This window comes from Vespula pensylvanica, chromosome 2, assembly GCF_014466175.1.
Source record: "Vespula pensylvanica isolate Volc-1 chromosome 2, ASM1446617v1, whole genome shotgun sequence".
NCBI classification, from domain to species: domain Eukaryota; kingdom Metazoa; phylum Arthropoda; class Insecta; order Hymenoptera; family Vespidae; genus Vespula; species Vespula pensylvanica.
Window position 1 is genome coordinate 1,855,831 of NC_057686.1, and position 22,484 is coordinate 1,878,314.

The following is a 22,484-nucleotide window of genomic DNA, read 5'->3' on the forward strand; positions in this document are numbered from 1 at the left end:
AAAAAAAAAAAAAAAAAAAAAAAAGAAACGTAGAAAAGAAGTAGAAGAAAGAAAAGAAAAACGGAAACGACATGAACCGTGAAAAAGATTAAGCAATAAAAGGAAGAACAATAAAAACAAAAGAAAAAAATGGAAATAGCACTAGAGCGATATGTATAACTGTCGTTAGTCATGTCATCGTTAAAACAAAAAAATTTATAACGCCGTAGTATTTTTAGTTCTATTTTATTGTTACAATTACGATATATATATATATATATATATACGTACATATATATATATATGTGTGTACGTACGTATGATACATAATGTAAAAGAATTAGTAGAAGCTTAATGAGAGACGAAGTTATTGACGAGTACGCTTTAACCGATAAATAATAGATCACAATGAATGTTAAGCTTCTTAGCGTTAACAAATTAACAATTCTCGACACACAGCCGATCAGTATATATATAATAATATTAATATTAATAATAATAATAATAATAATAATAATAATAATAATATTAATATTAATAATATTAATAATGATAATAATAAATAATAATAACAATAATAATAATAATAATAGTAGTAGTAATAGTAATAGTAATAGTAGTCCGAAAACTGCGAAGGCTTAAAAATTAGACGAATTTGTGTTTTGATAAGAAAAGAAAAAAGAAAAAAAAGGAAAACAAAAAGTAGCCTTGCGTAGTTCTTTATTATTACTTTTTTTCTTTTCTCTCTCTCTCTCTCTCTCTCTCTCTCTCTCTCTCTCTCTTTCTTTTTCTTTCTCTTTCTCTCTGTCTTTCTTTTTTTTCCTGTTCTTGTACGATTGTTTACCGTTCTACATAAGGATAGAGAGAAAAAAAAAGAAAATTATAGCAGTAGAATTAACTAACGTTAATGGCCCTAATTTTGGCACCCGGTACCAAAACAATCGTAGAGTACAAATCGTTAAGCGTAAATAAGATTTTTACGATTGTTTCGACAGACTGCCATAGTTAATTATTTTTCTGCGATAGATGATTAGTTAAATATGTCTACACATATATATATATATATATATGTATGTATATATCTATATACATATATATATAGACGTAATGCGATAAGCAATATGTGTATGTGCATTATTTCTCTGATGTATTTCTATGATGGAACAATATTATATATTGTGCAACAAAAAAAAAAAAAAAGAGACAGAAAAATGTGACACCGCCATGTAGTAACAATTTATTGACAATAAGCATTGCCAATCTCAATCTCTGTTTAATTTATATATTAATATTATACACACACACACACACACACACACACACACACACACATGTATATGTATGTGTATTTTAATGTTCATAAAATTTCATCGTATTGTTCAAAAAACTAAAAACATTATCTCGATCATTTCGACTATATCGATAGAAATGTTTTAATTTAATTGTGTTACTTAACAACTTTTATCATTTATACACACACACACACACACACATATATATATTTTTTTTTTCTTTCTTTTTTTTTCCTCTTTTTTTTCTATATAATATTAAATAAACGCGCGGAACTATTACTGCCAGTATCGAGAGTATTCGTCTATGTTTAAGTCTATATATATATATATAATACGTTAAGTATTTTTGACACGCTATATATACATATATTGGTCTCATGTACCCAAATATGTAAGAGCTCTCATCTTTCTCTATTGTTACCCTATTATTATTAATCATCTCTATCTTTTTCTCTCTCTAATAATTATATCCCTTCTCTCTCTTCGTCTCTGATAATTTCTTTCTTCTTTTTTTTTCTTTTTTTTTTTTATTCTTATCTACTTGCATCGTTTATATTCAGTAATCGAGTATATACATAGAGAAATATGAAGAAAAAAAAAAGAAGAAAAGAAAAATTGTATATTTTCCTAGACTCTCCTCTTTTTACATATGTACGCTATCCACTCCTTTTCTCTCTCTCTCTCTCTCTCTCTCTCACCACACCCTTTCTTCCTTTGCGTGATCGTCAAGCATCGATTAAAAAAATAAATAAATAAATAAATAAAAAATAAAAAAGGAAAAAATAAAATCGATGCATATATATATATATATATATATAAATTGACTAACACTGTACAAAGTCACCCACTCGTCTTCTCTCGCACATTTTAACATTCAATTTATATACACGTGATGTGTGCAAATGAAATTATTTTCTGATCAATGCGATAATATATGCGACAAGGCGTAATTCAAATCGTTATATGAATTATTGTGTCTCGTTATTTGCCATTATGTAAATTATTTAAAATACATATATCTAGTTAAATATTGGGTGACCCAAATAACTCAAAATATTTCTTGCTAATGATAATTTTATCCTTAATATATTATATATTAATAAATAATTTGTGTATATATATATATATATACACAGACATTTTATTTACAATACGAAACATAGACACACATACGTACGTATTATATTTAAAATCGTCATTTATATCAGCAAGGATCGAAAAGTTAATTTTTTAAATGATATGCCCCTGACGATTGACAACCGTACGTACACTCTTGTATGAAACATATGTATCAATGTATCAATTAGTCTTTTCATTTATGATTAAGAATTTCACAAGAGATTCATTTAGATTAAATAAGATTTACAAGATAGATTTGTTTAGAAAAGATGAAAGGAGGTATGAGTTCCATTTTTCTTTTTTTTTTTTTTTTTACTTCTTTTTCTATTTCTTTTTATATTAGCGGGCAATTCAATACGCGATAAGATAGGACAAGACAAAATTCGAAGAGATAGCAAGTACATTCCATTTCCGAATATCTTCAAAGCTTTCTATCAAATGAAATAAAATCAAGAAATACCATTATTTGATAAAAATCGATCAACAGAAAACGATATAAGTTAAAAGAAAAATTACTTAGTTATCATGACGACAGCTTATCCGATCTCTTATCTCCGAATAGTATCTGACAAAATTTCGTCTGTTAAAGAAGCAGAGTAGGTTTATAAACCGAGCCGAAAGTTAGAATCACACTATTGATAAGGAATTTTTTCTTTTCAAGTCAAAGCGATTATTTTTTTTAGCGTACAATTTGTCGATCGAGTCATAATGAAAATCATCAGTTTTTTATTGGTTGCAGCATTATCTTTTAATCAAGTAAGTGGTCGAGTAAAAATTGTTAAGAATTTTCAATGAAACGTACTTCGTTGTACGTCGTTTAAAATAAAGAAAAAAATAAAATAAAAAAATAAAAAGAGTATGAAATAAAAAGAAATGAAATAAATAGGTAATCAGTGTGAAAGTGATCGTCGAGGAAAATTTAAAAAATGCCGAAAAAAAGATCAATGACTCGAAAAACAAAATCGAGGATGCTATTAAGGATATTAATAGATATAGAAGTAATCTTCAATTTATGTTCAACAACAAAATAACGGCACGACAGGAACAACACGTAAAGACTATTCGTTGTATAACTGATCTTTCGTTGGAAGAAATTCGTGTAAGTAAATTGAATCAAATTGTTGAGTATAATAATTAATAAATATTATTTAAATAGTAATATTTAATATACTATAATATTATTCAGTATAATACAATATTATTATAATATATTAATAATATAATATAATATATTATAATATAATAATAATTATATTATAATATTATATAACTATAATATTATTAAATTTTTTTTAAACTATATCACTTAATACTACCACATACGTTATTATACTACTCTGTATTACTATATATTGTACCATTTCGTACTCTGTCAGTTATATCACACATTATTAAAATATTATATTATATATAATAGTAATAATTAAATATATTGAACAAAAATATATTCAAAAAGAAAATGAATAAATAAACAATAATAATAATAATAACATTAATTCAGACATTCGTTTACCATGCAAGATCACAAGGCAAGAATCCAACCAACTGTTACCAGAATAGTCAAGCAGCTACAAGAATCATAAGCAATCATGGCTATTCCTCGTTAGACAAATGTGTCAAAGAAGCCAAAGTATTTATCGAGCAGGTTCAGACCACCATCGATAACATCATTACCGTACGTTCTTCTTTTTTCTTCTTTTTTCTTTCCCTTCTTCCTCAATTTTTTTATAATGTCATCGTCGTCGTCGTCATCCCCATTATCATCATCCTCATCATCCTCGTTGCTATACGTTCCTTTTTTATTTTTTTTTACTTCAACTTTTCTACGAAAGCATCATCGTCGTCATTATCATAATCATTGATACATCTACTTTTTTTTTCTTCTTTAATTTTTCTACAAAATTATCATCGTCATCGTCATCGTCATTATCATTGGTTTCTTTCTACTTCTTATTCTTCAACATTTTTACAAATTGATCATTATCATTGTCATCATCATCATCATCATCATCATTATCATTTTCATCATCACTGTCATCGTCATCGTCTTATTTTTGTCACAGACCGGTCAGACACTCATAGCGGAACTAGATTATATCTTCCCCAATTGTCATAATCGGCTGCCAAAAATAATATTACATTGTGTAACTCGAAAAATCAAGAAATACGAGTTATACATTAAAAATTTCGATTCATCGATAACTTCCATGAGAACGACCGGAGACACTGCCTTCCATCAAGGCTTTCTTCATGGTATCGCATGTTACAACAACGTTGTCGTCAAAACTCGCGAAAGTGTACGAGCTAACGTCGCCGAAGCCGAATATTGTATTAATAAATCTTAATAATTATTGTTAATTAAAGGGGAAACATCAATCTAGAGAAATATATTTGCTTGACGATTTTCTTGATGTGTCATTTAAAAAAAAAAAAGGAAATAAAAGGAAAGAAAAAAGATTTTGTAAAATAATCAAAAAGTTTCTTTGATCGATCGATTAGGGAGTTTATTACGAATATAAAAACATTATTATTATTATTATTTATTTATTATTTATTATTATTAATTATTTATTATTTATTATTATTATTATTATCGTTTTTGTTATTGTATTATTATAGGTATCGATTTCTTTTCTTTTCTTTTTTTTTTTTTTTTCTTATTTTGTAATGATTCCTTACCGAGAAAAAAGTCGATTCGTTTCATTCCGAGTTAAGATAGCAATTTTTCAGAATTTCAGGACATACAGTGTAAAACGATAACGATAACGATACGCATAATTTCGACGTCTGCGTCGATCGTTTATTTTATTATCTGATCAAAATGTCGCAATTGCAAATACAAATTTGTAATAATGAATGAATAATCGAAAATATATGATAAATTGCTCGAGTAGATTTATGTAGTTCGATTAATTTTACAAAATTATTGAAATAATTAAAATTAAAAAAAAAAGATAAATATTCTCCTCTATCCTTCGCCACTCTCCACACACACACACACACACACACAAATGTTTGATAATCGACGTTGAATAATCTTTCATTCGAAAGTAATATGATTAGAAAAGAAAAAGAAAATGAGAAAAGATGATCGATAATGATCGATAAGTCGATATTTTATTTTATTTAAAAAAATACTTACACTGTATAGGCTGCACATAAGGGACCTGCATATAAGGATTATGCATATTCAACAATATTATTGTATACTATTTTATTTTTTTTTTTATCTTTTATTTTATTTTATTTTTTACAACCATGCAACAAAATTTCGTTTATGTACACAAAAAAAAATATTTCTTTTATCCAATTTATTTTTATTAGAAAATTGGATTATTAAATTAATTGTAAGATACATACATACATACATACATATATATACATACGTATATATATATATATATATATATATATATATATATATATATACACACGAACGATTTAATAATCCTATATTAATATTTTATAATAATTAATAATCCTATAATGATAATAACATATGTATATAATATATTACTCTATATTTAACACAGATATATAATTAACATAATTATAATCGAATAGATCTATAGATAGGATATAAGAATAAAGATATTATTAAATAAACGATTGTGTTTATCACTTATCGCAAGACCTTGTCTCTCTCATCGTTAAAATTAATACCTTTCTACTATATAGATTATTATTTGTTCGGGGATTCTCGAAAGAGAAGAATTACGAAGGGATTTTTTTCAAGGGAAATAAGAACATTGGGAAAAAACATTAGTCTTAACGTCGACTTTTATCTATTTGGTTACGTGACACGTCGTAAAACAGAATCATCTCTTTTCCTTCTCCCACTTTTCTCCTTCAGTATCTTTCCTTCTCTTTCTTTCACTCTTTCTCTCTCTTTCTCTCTCACGCACAACTTCGTCGTCATTAAATCACTCGCAGATACGATGTTTTTCCTTTATAAGAGACGACCGATATGTGCTGTCTCATTTTGTTATAACATTTCCATTGATATCATCGTTCTTCTTGCATTCGCGAATATAATTAAAAATAAAAAAAAAAAATCTTCATCATGAATAATTTAATAATTGGTCTCGTAGCTACATTTTGCATCGTTCAGGTATGATTAGATTTATGATTATTATTATTTAATAATTAACCTTGATTTATCGATTGTAAATCGAAATTATGTAAATTACTTTAGAAACAAAATTATTTATTAAATAATTTATTAATATATATATATATATATATATATATAGAGAGAGAGAGAGAGAGAGATATAAATCATTATATTAATAAATACATAATATAATAATTTTGTTATTAATAATAATTTTCTTGTTTCTTATATTCCTCATATATAATATATATAATTTATATTACAGATTAGCACAGTTCATGCAGAGTCCATGGAAGTTTTAAAAGCACGCCATAACAAAGCAAAAGGAGATGTCGGTATAGTGATCAATGATCTTATGCGATCGAAAAGAAATCTCGACTTTGATTTGAACATGAAACTGTTCAACAATAAGATCGACTCGATGCAAGCCATAAATAATATGACGAATTCGGCAATGAAAGAGATTCGCGCAAGTATAATTTTTACGAATCAAACTATCGAATCGATCGATCGATTTTTTCTTTCTTTCTTTCTTTCTTTCTTTCTTTCTTTCCTCTAGGATGCCGTGGAAACTGCCAAAAAGAAAGGCAAAAATGCCAATTATTGTTTAGAATCTGGTAGACTTGCGCTTAGAAATATCAGTTTGAATTCGTTCGCAACATTGAACGTATGTTTAAATAATGCTAAACAAGGTATTGTACCAGCCCAAAATAACATGGATGCTATCGTTGCTGTAAGTACAGATACATTAATACATTGTTTTGATAGAGAAAAAAAAAGAAAAAAACGTAGAGTAAAAGGAAAAGAAAGATTGTGATCGTTCATGCAAATTTTTATTTATTTATTCATTTCTTTCTTTCTTTTTATTTCAAATTTCTTATATTCAGATTGCCAGGAAACTTCTCATAGCGCTGGACAATATATTTCTTAACTGTTATTCGAACATCATATTCCAAATGCAAAGCTGCATCGCTATTTCATTAGGCAATGCTAATAGTGTCATCAGAAATCTCCAAATCACTGCCGATAATGTGAAAAGTAGTGGCAATGTAGCATCCATCAATTCCAACGTCAAAGGAAACGCTTGCTTCTCCAACGTTGTTTCCTCAACCCGTCCGAAAGTTTTCGTTGCTTTGAATAGCACGAAGTCTTGCATAAATAGCGCGTAAAAAACGAAAAAAAAAAAACAAGTAACTTTGTTAATTAAGTTCCAAATCGAAATTGTCAAACGATGCCAAAGTGTCGACAAATGACATTAAAGAAACAGAAAATAATATATATAATTTACATATAATTTAGTTTTCAGAAAATATTTAGATATCATATAATATGCGATATTTAGTATGTAATATTTTATATTAAAAATACAATGTTTACATTTTAGAGATATAATAGAATATTTCATATATGTATATATGTACATATGATAATGACATCTAGCGGTCGCCATCTAGCGGTCGAACGGCGAACTAGAAAGCCCGTCATACACGAGGTTGCCTTTATTTAGGCGCCTCATATCTATAGATCGTTCCATTTGTATAAAACGATACAAAAATATATTTTTCTTTTTCCCCTTCTTTCATATATATCCACATTGTATTCGTTAAATTGTTTTTCTTCTTTTTCCTTTTTTTCTAATCCGTTGACTCAAGCATGGAACGTAGAAATTTTTCTAAAAAACTTTATCAAAGAAAAATATTCCGTCGATCGAGAATTATTATTTCGAAGGAAATACTAAATGTGAACCGATAAAATAAGTCGATATTCGATTGATACAATCGAGATTCGCACGAACGAGCATTATGATCGACCATGCGAAACTACTTCTGATGCAACAGAAATAAACGGGTCTTTCATTGTAACTAGATAACTAGAAAGAAAGAGAGAGAGAGAGAGAGAGAGATAATAGAGAGAAAGCAGATAGTTAAGTAACAATAGATTTATTATAAACGAAGTTAGTTTCTACATATGGAAAATATTATATTTACGAACTAAATAACAATATTCGATTTTATTAAGTGCGAGAAAAATCGATAAAAATATTAATTTTTTCTTTTCTTTTTTTTGGATCGATCGATCGATCGATCGATTAGATTAGATTCTACTTGATGCAACCATATCGTCGAATTCTCGCTCGTGTTCGGATTTAGTTAACATAAAAGCTGGTAATATTAATCCAAGCTTTTTGTCATAAATCGGTCGAGTTTCGGCAACGTATTCGTAAGGTTCAACCTCGTGTAATTGTTCTTCCTCCGTTGTTTTCTCAACGTCGTCATCGGAAGTTATTGTCCTCGCATAAGAATCTTCACTCGCCGATGCTATTGGCTCTAAGATGTCGGAATCGACGATTATTTTATTATTCGAATTACGTTTATTCAAGGACGAACCCGATGATTTTATTTCGGGAAGCTTGAATTGTTTAACCTCTCTATACGTTAATCGATCGTTATTATTTTCTTTTACATCTTGATCACCGACGAACATGCATTCCTCCTTACGAATATCTTTATCGTCCTTGCACCTGTAACAAGTCATATTGTCTTTCATAACCTTTTTGCAATTCGAACGATCCTCCTTTTGAAACTCTTTCAAGAATTTTTCGATCTCTTCCTTTTTCCTTTTACTATCGTCGAAATAACCATCGCCCTCGTTAATTAATTTTTTTCCGGCGATTACGTCGATCGACGACGAGTCATCACGATCAACGTTCGAAGTTGGCGCGTATACCAAACTTTTCGAATTTCCCGACGAATCTAATACTCGTTTATCGTCGTAATCGTCGTTCTTATCGTAGACCTTATCGTATATCTTATCGTAAAATTTATCGTAGGGCCTTTGAACTTTCGTCTCCTTTACGTTCTCCTGTACGTCGTAAATATCACTCGATTCGTTTTTTTCGTCATCGTTATCGGATTTCGTTGGGCTACCAAAAGATTTACCTTTGGTATAAGCGTACACCTTGTCCTTAGGTTTGTAACTGTAAGAACATTGTTCGAAATTATCACCAGTTTTAGGATCCTTGCATATCTTACACGTCATCGAATCCTTCTCGATTACTTTGCAATTCGATCGATCGATTCTTTCAGAATTTTTTTCCGATTCGGATTTGTACTCGGACGGGCTCTTGTAATGATCAGGTATATACGAATCGTACGATTCATTTTCAACCTTCGACGGTATAGATTTCTTTTCGAAATTATTTTTTTTACTCTCTTCGAACGGTAAAGTATAATCCTTGGAATAATCCGTGTATCTCGATTCTCGCGGATAATTTTCGATCGTAGAAACCTCAACCTTTTTAATTCCCTTCGACAAATTTTCGGGATAACCGAACGACTTCGATCTACTGAATTTGTATATTTTGTCCATCGGTTGATAAGCGTATGAACATTTCTCGTAATTTCCACCGGTTTTTGGATCCTTACATACCGTACAAGTTTTACCATCTCTCTCGATTTTTTTACAATCGGTCGAGGATGACCCTTTTTCTTCTTCGTCGTCGTATCCTTCTTCTTTTTCTTCTCTTTCCTCCTCTCCTTCCTTCTCCTTCTTTTTCTTTCCATATCTTTCGATTCCAGTTTCGTCATCGTTCGATGCTTTCACCCGTGATCCTTCGTACCTTTCACTTGGATACGATGGCTCGTAATGCTTTTCTTCTACCGGAACGATCTTGAGGATAGAAAGAAGAAAAAAGAATTGAGAAACAAAGGGAAACGAAAAACAAAGACAAGGAAGAGAAACAAATTTAAAAAAAAAAAAAAAGAGAGAGAGAGAAACAACATTGGGCACGATTTCTTTTTTCTTTTCTTTTCTTTTCTTTAATCAATATAGAGAGAGAACAAAAGAAAAGAAATTCACGAAACCGAACTAACAATATTATATATCTTACACAAAATTATTATTTGATGGCGAGAAAGTAAAAAAGTTTGGACAGTGATAGGGGTTGAGGAAGTGGGTATCATTCTTTCGACGGGAAAATTGTTCCCGAATGTGATTTAAAAAATTAACATACTTTCTTGATACATGGTATGTTTCGACTTAATCTTTTTTTTCTTCTTCTTCTTCTTCTTCTTTCTCTTTTATTCTCTTTTTTTTATATTTTTTCTTAATTGTAGAAATAAAACTTTTTCTAAAAGAAACTTTTTCAACTGAGTCGACAGTACAACGACAAAAAAATGAATAGATAGCATAACATTAAATAGTATGACAGAAAGAGAAAGAGAGAGAGGGAGGAAAAATTACAAGGTCGATAATAAAAGAAGTTACTATTTTTCGTCTTAAAGACGAAAAACAGATCCTATCTTACGACTTTAAATACATCTTCCCTATGTAAATACGTTCTCCACTTTTTAGAGCTAACTCATTCTTTCCCAAGAGATTAATTTTATCGAGGAAAAAAAAAAGAGAAAGAAAAAACCAAATTTAGTGTAAAGAAAAAAAAAAAAAAGGAAAAAGAATAAGCAAAAAAAAATTAAAAAAGAAAAGAGTAATCGCCGTTGTAAAATCGTTCGAATATAAACCCATAACTATTTATCGAGTAATTATTCCATGTAATATATTTTTACCTTCCTATTTTCAGCCGAACGTCCGCCATTATTGTCGTCGTTTTTTTCGTTTTCGTCGCGAGCCTTTCCAAACGACCTTGACTTCGTATATGCGTAAGACTTTTCATTCGGTTGCGATACGTAAGAACATTGTTCGTACTTCGCTTTACTTTTAATATCCTTGCAAAGCATACAAACCATTGAATCGCGTATTATCTTTTCGCAATTTTCATCTTTGTTTTTATATTTTTCAGATATGTCGGCGGTTTCGTCGGCAGTAAATATTTCGTCGCCGAATCTGTAAGGATTTTTATTTCTTCCAAACGGATCATTTCGATCGGCAACGTGTTGTTCGGATGCAGCAGCTGTTGCTACTGTCGCTGTCGAGGCCGCCGCCATTTTGGATCCTCCGCGATCCTCCAGAGTGGAAAATAATTTTGGAACGGTGATCTTCAACGTGTTCGATCTACGATTTCGAATGTTCGAACGTTCCGACGTATTTTCTTTTTTCCCACTGTTGAAAAAATAATAACAATAAATATTTAATTTTTTATTGGATCTTTACATTTGTAATATATACGATTTTATTATTATTATTATTATTATTATTATTATTATTATTATTATTATTCCTATTACTATTATTATTATTATTATTATTATTATTATTAGTAGTAGTAGTAGTAGTAGTAGTAGTAGTAGTAGTAGTAGTAGTAGTAGTAATAATTGTAGTAGTAATAGAATTAATAGTAGTTGTTGTTGTTAGGCATATTCAAATGAATTTTTATTTTAAGATAATAATTTTATTCTATTTTAATTATAAGTATTAATATCATAATTATTAAATTAAATTCTTCTACCTTGTATTATCCTTTTCCGGTAGAGTTTTAAACGGCGGTGATAATATCTTTTTAACATTTTTATCCTCCCTCGGTATCTTCTTTATAAAAATCAAATCCGACGGTTCCGAATTTATCGGATCTGTTTTCACATGGTACCATGGATTTCTTTTCGATTCGTTATTCAAATTTGTTTCCTTCGAACCTTCTTCGTATTTTTGATTCAACGAGATTACGCAACTCACCGATAATATCATTAAAAAATAAATCTGCAAGAAATAAGAGGAAAAAAAATATATAGAAAATAAAGAGAGAGAGAGAGAGAGAGAAAGAGAGATGAAAAAAAGAGAATCGTAATGAATAAATGATCAAATTAAAACAAAAAAATATCGACTTACCCTCAAATCGATCATCTTTCTTTCTTTCTTTCTTTATCTCTTTTTTTTCTTTATCAAAATTTATCGAGTTTATATCGTCAAAGTAAATGATATTTCAATTTTTTAATTTTTTGTTTTCTTTTTTCTTTTTATTTGTTACTTTTAAAAACTTGATTTCCACGGTATTGAATGATTCGAACGAATCGATATTACTTTCCTATGGTAAATGATACGATTCTTACGAACGGAATGGCTTTATATTGACTATGGAAATCTATATCAGATACGACCCCCACTACTTTATTCTTTATTTCGTATACTCCTCTTATTACAGTGAAACCTTCTAAACATTCTCCAGAAAGCTTTGAATCTTGATATTATATATAGTAGAAGAAAAAAGATGGAGAGAGAGAGAGAGAGAGAGAGAGAGAGAGATGAAACGCTTGAATTGAGATGTTGCGATCGATCGATTACCTAAACCATTCGATTCGCTTTAATAAAAATGATCACGAATATATATATATATATATTTCTTTTTATTAAATTTTCAAAAGACATTTTGCTTTATTGTTAATTTAGTATTTTTCATTTTTATTTTTCTCTTTTCTTAACTTCTAATTTTTAATTCTTGAGATCACGAATTAATTGAAAAATATAATAAACATTTTGCAAACAATTTATATATTTATATTTACATTATATACATATATTATTTTATATATAATAATATATATATATAAAATAAATAAATATATATATATATATATAGCATCACTGATAATGATATGTTTACTATAAATAAACTATCAAGTTCGAAAATCAAGTTTTTATATAGAAATCGTCGAAAAAAAAGGACTATAAAAAAAAATATGCCCACATATTTATATTTACCTATATAAAAACGTATTGTATTAATCATTATATTGTCTCTCGTATTTCTTTATTCGTAAATGGACACGTACACACGATAATTCATTATTCTGACTTAGAAATTTTTTTCTATTTTTTCTTCATCATTTTTTTGCAACATTTCACCTCTCTCTCTCTCTCTCTCTCTCTCTCTCTTTCTGTCAATGTCTCTAACGTCCATTAACATGCAAATATAATAGAAATACCAATGTGATCGAGAGAGAGAGAGAGAGATGTTCGATTAAAACTAATCAGATATATATTAGCATTATTTCTACATCGTTTCCGCGAGAAAAGCAAAATAATAATGGGACAGGTGAAAGTTAGAATTGAGATCAACGACCTGCACGCGTCCATTGTATTTTTTTGCTGGTGCGCTTGGTATATAACGATCGTTTGCAACGTAAAAAAACAAAAAAAAAAAAAAGAAAAAGAAAAAAGAAAAATGAACTGAAGCAGAAAAAGAAAAAAAAATATAGACAAAAAAAAAACTTGATTCACGTAGCACGACTGTTGTCCCCATCTCCTCTCCCCCCCATGCATCTCCCCCCGCATAGGTATGATAATTCGAATTAGTCGAGATTATATCTATGTAACTATATCTTTCTTTCTAATGATTCTTACGTAACAATTTTAATTTAACGTTAAATTAATTTTGTTACGAAGAAAAAGAATATGTGTAGATAGACACAAATATGCAATTATGCGAGTACAATATGGTTATATTAAATAGTCCATATAATATATGATAAATAGGTAATACATAGTTAAATTCTATCTTAAAAAATATGAAAACTAAAAATTTAATATAAATATTAAATTTAATATTAATATTAAAAACGTATGTATTTATCTATTTGTGTATAGATATAAATATCCGTTGCAATCCTGTTTTATTAAATTGTTAATAATATTGTTGGATTAATATTAAATTATTTAATGTTATATTAATAAATTTGATATTAAATGAAATTAAAAATAATTTAATTAAGGATTGTGTAATCGTTAAATTACGTTTAATTCGTCGTTAAACGATTTGATCGAAAAAAGATTGTTTCCTTTTGTTCTTTAAATAAATAAATGAATATATAAATAAATAAGTAAATAAATAAAGAGAACAATTCGACACGTACGATTTATGTTTTCTTGTTAAACATTTATTCATTTATTTATTTATTTATTTATTTATTTATTTATTTATTTATTTATTTATCTACTTATTTATTCTTGACAAATTTCCTATTGAAAATATTTGACTCTATATACATAATATATATTATAATGATCGTCGTCGATAAATTATCAATTAATTATCGATTAATTGATTTATATTAATTATCACTCCTTGAAAGGAAAGTTTCGTGGATAAACGGAAATATGTGAAACACGTGGTTGACCGAGTTGTTGTCTACTGAAAAATCCATCTGTCGGTGCTGGTTTCATTTGCAATTTCGAAGCTAATTTTTGTATCATCAATTTTTCATCGTTTTCCATTTTTTTCATAACTTTCGAATCCTTCTTCTTATCTTTCCCTTGAGAAGCATTTCTTTTACGATAATATAAAACTTCACCAGCCAGTGTGATCATTGCCAAAGCGAGACCGAATAAAGTTGCTATGAAGACTCCACCTGTTACAATTTTAAAAGAAAAATAGAATTAATATGATTACATATTAATTCTATTTTTCGATTAGTTTTATTTCTAAAAAAAGAAAGAGAGAGAGAGGGCGAGAGAGAGAGAAAGAAAAATTTATTTAATCTTCTATACGTTTTCATTTCTCTTAAAAATCTGATCCTTTTTTATTTATTTATTTATTTATTTTACTTTTTTTTATTTTTCAAAAAACTTTGATTTAATTTTTGATTCGAACGATTCGTTTCGAGTAAAACCGACGTAACCAAACAATTTTTGATTGGCTTTGATTTATTTAAAGAATTACTTCGATTAATCGATTAATCTCATTTCTTAAAGATCGATATCTAAATAATTTTTGATTAGTTTATACTTATTACTGCTTATTTTGTACATATACTAGTTTATACTGACTATCTTAAAAATTATTATAATTCTCAATTTTAATTTGGATTTCCTCGATAATATTGATAATAAAAATACCTAAACTTTCCAACGTGATACCCTCGCTATCATCGGAATTTGGACACTGAGCTTTCAAAGATTGATTCCAATATTTGGACGCCAACGTTTCGAAATATCTGTCCTTTTGTAAATCGAGTATTCTGAGAATGTCAAAATTAACACGATTAGTTGTACGAAAACTTTTATTACATATAAAATTTATTATAAAAATATATAATAAAAATTAATATTAAATAAATATAGAAGGAATGATAAATAAATGAACGTATATAAACAAATATATATAATAAAAATAAAAATATATAATTTTATTGTAGATATATTACGTTTGATATATAACCCGTGTCGTAAAAATTTACTAGTAAGAAAAAAGAAAACAACGAAGAAAGAAAAATAAAAAAGAAGAGTATGAAATAAGTAAATAAAAAAAGAAAAATAAAGACAGAGAAATATTCAACAAACAATATAAACCTTCTACTTATCTCCTCTTGCAAATGGCTACCCTGTTGAACTGCAATTGCATATGGTTGTTCGGCAAATACCTCACCCACTTCAGTCAAATTACAATTTCTCGTAACTTCGTACTTTATTTGCGAGGAATCATGTATAAAAGCAAACTCTGCGTTTTCACTTTCGATCACCTATAGAAATACATATTTACGTTATTGCGAGTATTATTTTTTATTAATTTTCTTTTTCTTATTTCATTGAATTCATTGAAATCATCGAATCAAGAAACTTTTGAATTCTCTATGTAAAGACATTCCTTGGGAAAACCTCAACCTCTCTTCTGCACTAACCAACATCTTAAATTAATTACTTTTCTGAATCCTTCTTCGTTGGATTCAACAGGGCCAACTTGAGTGATAGCTTGAAGTATATGTCCGTATTGTTCTTTTATAGGATAATCCCAAACACGATATTCTATTTGATCGCTTGTACTGTTCAAAGTGATTTCTTTCCAAGCACTATAAAAAAAAATATATATATATATATATATATATATATATATATACACATGCGTGAGCATACGTTTGTGTATACATGTATGAAAACATGTATGTATACAAGTATGTATGTATTTATGTATGTATGTGAAATAGATATATATGTAGGTATGTATGCATGTAAAAAAGGAAAAAAAAAAGAATTGTTTAGCTTTCTACTCACGTATAAAGCTTGTCCTCGGCATTCTTCATATTTATGAAGTATTGATGGGCTCCTGAATTAACACGTACCGTGTAATTTATTCGCGATTGACGTGCCAGTTGTTCGAGAGATTGTACCGGTGACTGTTTAACGGGTGTGATTAATTATAAATAAATCACGTTTGTTATTTCTTCTTGATATAATAATGATTAATAATAATAATAATAATAATAATAATGATAATGATATAATTAAATTTGGATATAAATGAAATATAAATATGGTAATTATTTTAATGATTATTATATACCTAAATTATTTTATAATATTTTCAAATGATAATAATATTTATTACTGTATCATATATAATAATAAAATAATATTATATAGAATAATTATTCTAGAATTTATTATTATTATTGATATTATATTTGCTTTCAATTGCAAAGTAATTGAAATACATACTTGCATTCTTTCGACGGTAAGAAAAGCAGCCAAATTGGCAGTAAATGTAGCTAACATCAGTACAACGAACAACCAATAAGCAGCTACGAGTGTTCTACTTGACAATGCTTTTGGAGCTTCTCCACCTCCTTGTGGTGTAAACGATGTAAGAGCGAACCAAAAACTTTCCTTTAATGTAAATTCTCTATAAAATAAAAAATTCCACGTAAAATATTCATATGTATATTCAAAAAATTATTACAATTATTTAATTGTTAATTGTACGATTAATATTGTAATAAAATGGAAATTGTTTATATTATTTATTATTTGCGAAAAAAGAACAAATACATTAATTATATTTTCGATATCATTAATTTATTAATTATTATTTCTAGGATGATATATACCTGCAGGGATAAGGATAAAGCCTCTTATTATTTCTAGCGCTATAAGGTGAATATTTATCCAATATCCAAATCATTATTCCAGTCAAGGTTAAAGCACCGACAATACTGAGCCAAACCTCTGGCCTTAAGACCGTCATAAATTTAAACAGTGAAGCTTTACGAACGGGTTTTCTCATCACTGCATGCAAAAAAAATATTATCGATGGTATCTTTGATAAAAATAAATTATCACATGTCGAATTATTCGAAATTGAGGTGCTACAATATCGATTGGAATTACAAGGGAAATAAATTAGAATTATGTCATACCTATGAGAATACCGGATTGTTCGAAATAAGGTGCGACAAAATCAATCACTTCTTCCCTTTCCGAAGTCATCGTCAATGCGGCAACCGCAATATCTGTTTCCTATATAAAGAAAATGATGATATCTCTAAACGTTCGAGTATAAATGGTTGATGTCTTACAGGGGCTCAATTATTAATTTAATGTTATCGAGTATAAATGGTTGACGGTTTACAGGGGTCGATTATTAATTTAATGTTATCGAGTATAAATGGTTGACATTTTATACGGGGCAACGATTTCTTATCTCGATAATAAATTATTAATGATGATTGATGTTCTCCACGTTAAATAATTTCGAGAAAAATGATTATTTTATATTAAAATTGTACTTACTCCTTTCGCAAGATCACCAACCAGACCACTCCATTGACCGTTCTGTAATTTTTCACCAAAACTACGATCAATGGGAATGACCAATTCATAATCGAATTGCATCTCTTCGGATAATTTCTCGATAAAATCAATACAGTATCCTTCCCACACCTCGTTACCATCGGCATCTCTCATTGTTTGACCTGTCGCTGGATCTATTTTTGGCATTGACCATGGTATCGACTTAAAGAACGATCAAAAGATCAATAATTTAAAAAGAAATTAATGATTATAATTAATGATTTTCATTTCTATCTTGTTTTTTTTTTTTTTTTCATTTTTCTTTTTTTTTTTTTTGTCGTACGATACAGGATGGACCAAGAGCGATATTTTAAAAAAAATTTCGATTAGATCAATAAAAAAAAAATCGATCAGACCTTTTTGAATTAATTTTGATGAAATAATGCAGACTGTAAAATCTAGAACGCGTAGAATTTATTCGATTCGATCTAAAAAAAAAAAAAAAAAAAAAAAAAAATTGATCTAGGAACTTATAGGTCCACCCTATACTCTCATACACCCGATTGTTAATAATATCGATCTCTCACTTTAGTCGTTCCAATTCGAAAGAATCTCTTTGCCGGACGTATCTTAGATCCTGAAGCTTCAACGATCTTGTTCCGTCTGGTCCAAGTTCCAAGTGGTTTCAAAAATCCACGTTCGAGAGTTTGCAATGATATTTCGGCTTTGTACATGATCGTGGCCTTTTCTGACCAGTAATCGAAAGTATCGTTGTTTGTCAATCTCTAATTAATCCAATAAATATCGAAAATAACAAATGTTTATAAGATCGAAAAAAGAGTGTATTGTCATTATAAATACGTATCTATCGAACTCTACATAGCTTTTCTAACGTTCGTAATAATCAATCAATATCATGACAGGCAAGCTTACCGATATTAAAAATTTATTGAATGCCTCAGCGGTTTCGTTAGAAGTCGAGGGTGCTGGAATTCCAGTCAAATTAGACGGGCATTGACCCGATTTTGGTTCCACGCTTATTCCAGACTTTTGAATTTCGTTCATGATGCTTACTATTAATCCGATCAAACGTTTAAAACAGATTGGAAATATCTGATAAAAATACACAAAAATGTCAAAAATGTTATATGACAACAAACGATATATATACATGTATACACACACACACATATATATATATATAACATATATTAGTAATTATATTAATAATTTATTTTTTTAATTATATGATATTATAAATTAGATTTTTAATAGAATTAGATTTTTAACAGTTATAATAATAATTATGACACTGATTTTTAAATCATATCTATAATATGTTTCGTTCTGAGATTTCTTTTTTAATATCTCAAATGATTACAATTTAATACCTGAAAATCGGCCGGACAATTACAGTTGGATTCGCCCATCAAATGACAACAAACGTCAGAATTCATAGTTAAAACTGTGCAGGATACGTTAAACGAATCGACACTAATGTATTTGAAGTCTTTGTAACGATTATCGGTGAAAATCAAATTCCATATGTCGTCCCTTTTAACTAAGCCACCTTCGATAGCCTATGAAAAAAGAAAAAGAAAAAAAAGAAAAATATATATATATATATACATACAGATATCCTATAGTTCGTACGTTGAAACAATTCTAAAAATAATATTTTAAAGGGACATTTTGAATTTACAAAGGAACATTTTGAAATAAGAAATTACGTAATGTTTCGGCAATCATCGATGTCCAAAATGAATCGAGAAAACAACACTTACAGTTTTAACATATTCCTCCATCTTGTATGTACTCGAATAAATCGCATAATAAGAGGGTGATGGTCTCATACTTCGAATTTTCGAAACCGTTCTGTCAGTAAACTCATCGATCACGACCAATCTGATTATCGAGATACCAATGAGATAATATAGTGATTGATTGAGTTCTACAAAAAAGGAAAAAAAAACCAATTACATTTCTAATCTTTATTTCTTGCAAAGGTACGATATTAAAAAAAAAAAAAAAAAAAAAAAAAAAATTAAAAAAATTAAAAAGGAAAAATTTCGATCGAAGGGAAAGAAAAAACGACCTTGAAACGATAATACATTTCATTTTATCACTTAATCATTAAAAAAATCAAATTAAAAAGTTTCATAAAAAAAAAAACTATGCGTTCTTCGATCGAAGAGAGAGAGAGAGAGAGAGAGAGAGAGAGAGAGAGAGAGAGAATGACCTTGTAACGATTGAACATGTCATTTTATCTTCTTTCATCGTGAGAAATCAAATCCAAAGGTATGATAAAAAAAATATATATGTATATATACTTTGTTCAATCAAAAAGAGAGAGAGAACATAGAGAAAGAAAAAGAGAAAAAGAGAATGACCTTGAAATGAATAAAACATTTCACCTGTACCGACTTGAAAAATGAAATCAAAAAGTATGATAACAAAAAAATACATATATATATATATATATATATATGAGTTGTTCGATCGAGGTAGTATGACCTTGAAATAAATAAAACATTGAGTTTTACCTCTTTCGTCTTCAAAAATGAGGCCAACGTCCGTAGCATTTTTCATCAGCAACAAATCGTCGACTGCTTGAACGTAAGAATTGATGCTACAGTCACCCCGTTTATAAACGATACCTTTATCTTCTGCCACTATACGTAATAAATCCCAACCGGACCAAGTCATGTCCAATATAAGACTAACGCCCTTGTATAGTACAGCGCAAACTGAAGAGATCGAATAAAATAAAAAAGAGGAAGAAGAAAGAAAAAAGACAGAGAAGAAATGGGAAAGATTTTTGGCAACATTTCTTAAAGCAATAATTTCAAACATGTTGCAAATACCTTTTTGAAAACTCTCATCTAGATTCTCCCGATCTACTTCGACCTTGGACAAGTGCACTGTTATAAGATCGTGACCAAAATCCTTCTCGGCGCTCGAAGCTGCGTCGTTCAATACACTCAAAATCGAGCTATCTTCGTTTTCTATCACTATTACTGAAAATTCGATCGGTATCGAAAAATAACGAAAAAAGAATATATATATATATATAAGTTTATATGTATGTATGTATGTATGTATATATGTATAGGTAAATAGATTAATAAATCGTGTTGATTTCATTTCTAAACACTTATTGTGAATATATATATATATTCACATATATGTATATGTATATGTATACGTATATGTGTATGTACACACACACACACACACACACACACACACACACACACACACGTGTGCATATATATGTATGTACATAATTTCAATATAAAAAAATGTATCGATATAAAAAGAAAAGAACCGCGAATTTTTCAAATGATCCACATGTATATATATACGCGCGCACGCATTTGTACATGTACATATATTAATATACATATATATATGTGTACATATATATATATATATATCTGTATGTGTGTGTATATATATATATATGTTACTTACACAGACTCATTGGAGTTTGACATTTGATCGGTAATAAAAGTAAAAATCCAAATATTAGAACGTAGACGATCGTCCTTCTAATCTCGATCAGCGACATACCGAAGTTTCTATGCTTCTAATGTCGAATGAATACTATATACCGAGACAGAAAGAGAAAGAAAGAGACAGACATAGAAAGAGAGAGAGAAAGAGAAACAGAAAGAGAAAGAGAGAAAGAGAGAGAGTGATTCTCGTTCGTAAGGGGACATTCAAAATGGCTACGCCTGCGCCGAAGAGTTTGACAACGCGATGTCACCTTATAAACATTAAATCCGTTATCTCTCGTTTGATCAACTATTTCCAGTATTTTCTCTTTTCTTTTCTTTTCTTTTCTTTTCTTTTTTTCTTTTTTACTTTTAATTTTTTTTTTCCCCCTTTTTATTCTTCTTCTTCCTTTTTTTTCTTCTTATTCTTGCACTATATAGGATATAAAATTTTGACGAAAGAGCAAAGAAAAAAATAGATAGATAAATAGATAGATAGATAGATAGATAGATAAACAGATAGATAGATGGATGGATAGATAGATAGATAGATAGATAGATAGAAAGAGAAAGAAAATTTCGTTTTTGATTTAGTTTTCGTGTATAAAAAAAAAAAACACCTGAGAAATGAATTTAAACGCGACGCACCACCCGATACATCCTGACGCGTGTGACTACTAACTCTCTCATCTTTATACTTTCTAACGAAACCTTTTTCCTGGCATAACCTACGATATCGATTTATGTCTCTGCGAGAATTACCAACCTGAATGTCCTATGATCGATACTTTTTTTTATATAGATATATTATATATATATATATATACATACTTATTATATATACATATTATACATATATTTTATATAGATATATTATATATACATATATTTATTTTGTAATTCTTCTTGAGAAGATATTCTTTAGCAATTTTTTATTTCCTTTTTCTCTTTTCTTTAACTTTTTTTTAATTTTCTAATGTTTTCCCCTTTAAAACCTTTTGACATATCTCTACGTAAGATAAAGAGGGAGAG

General features: G+C 28.6%; 4 protein-coding genes across 4 annotated transcripts; 2 read left to right on the forward strand and 2 right to left on the reverse strand.

Annotated features, from left to right (window-relative positions):
- The first annotated feature begins 2,408 nt into the window (after positions 1 to 2,408).
- LOC122638109 lies at positions 2,409 to 4,780 on the forward strand. The gene is made up of 4 exons (XM_043830800.1): positions 2,409 to 3,146; positions 3,277 to 3,489; positions 3,892 to 4,065; positions 4,454 to 4,780. Exons 1-4 carry the CDS (start codon positions 3,099 to 3,101, stop codon positions 4,733 to 4,735), a joined length of 717 nt encoding a protein of 238 aa, XP_043686735.1. The 5' UTR covers positions 2,409 to 3,098; the 3' UTR covers positions 4,736 to 4,780.
- Positions 4,781 to 6,392: 1,612 nt separating this feature from the next.
- LOC122638046 lies at positions 6,393 to 8,090 on the forward strand. The gene is made up of 4 exons (XM_043830667.1): positions 6,393 to 6,501; positions 6,770 to 6,973; positions 7,064 to 7,237; positions 7,392 to 8,090. Exons 1-4 carry the CDS (start codon positions 6,454 to 6,456, stop codon positions 7,671 to 7,673), a joined length of 708 nt encoding a protein of 235 aa, XP_043686602.1. The 5' UTR covers positions 6,393 to 6,453; the 3' UTR covers positions 7,674 to 8,090.
- A 508-nt stretch (positions 8,091 to 8,598) lies between these two features.
- Positions 8,599 to 12,300, reverse strand: LOC122627267. Its single transcript, XM_043808305.1, has 4 exons — positions 12,286 to 12,300; positions 11,908 to 12,156; positions 11,070 to 11,576; positions 8,599 to 10,173 (listed from the first exon to the last, which is right to left on the reverse strand). Exons 1-4 carry the CDS (start codon positions 12,298 to 12,300, stop codon positions 8,599 to 8,601), a joined length of 2,346 nt encoding a protein of 781 aa, XP_043664240.1.
- Positions 12,301 to 14,405: 2,105 nt separating this feature from the next.
- On the reverse strand, positions 14,406 to 21,562 carry LOC122637481 (glutamate receptor ionotropic, kainate 2). The gene is made up of 16 exons (XM_043829626.1): positions 21,430 to 21,562; positions 20,820 to 20,972; positions 20,499 to 20,702; positions 19,740 to 19,906; positions 19,347 to 19,535; positions 18,889 to 19,068; positions 18,543 to 18,740; positions 17,956 to 18,177; positions 17,583 to 17,682; positions 17,274 to 17,451; positions 16,885 to 17,068; positions 16,441 to 16,562; positions 16,091 to 16,238; positions 15,742 to 15,911; positions 15,289 to 15,410; positions 14,406 to 14,801 (listed from the first exon to the last, which is right to left on the reverse strand). Exons 1-16 carry the CDS (start codon positions 21,524 to 21,526, stop codon positions 14,512 to 14,514), a joined length of 2,724 nt encoding a protein of 907 aa, XP_043685561.1. The 5' UTR covers positions 21,527 to 21,562; the 3' UTR covers positions 14,406 to 14,511.
- Positions 21,563 to 22,484: the final 922 nt, after the last annotated feature.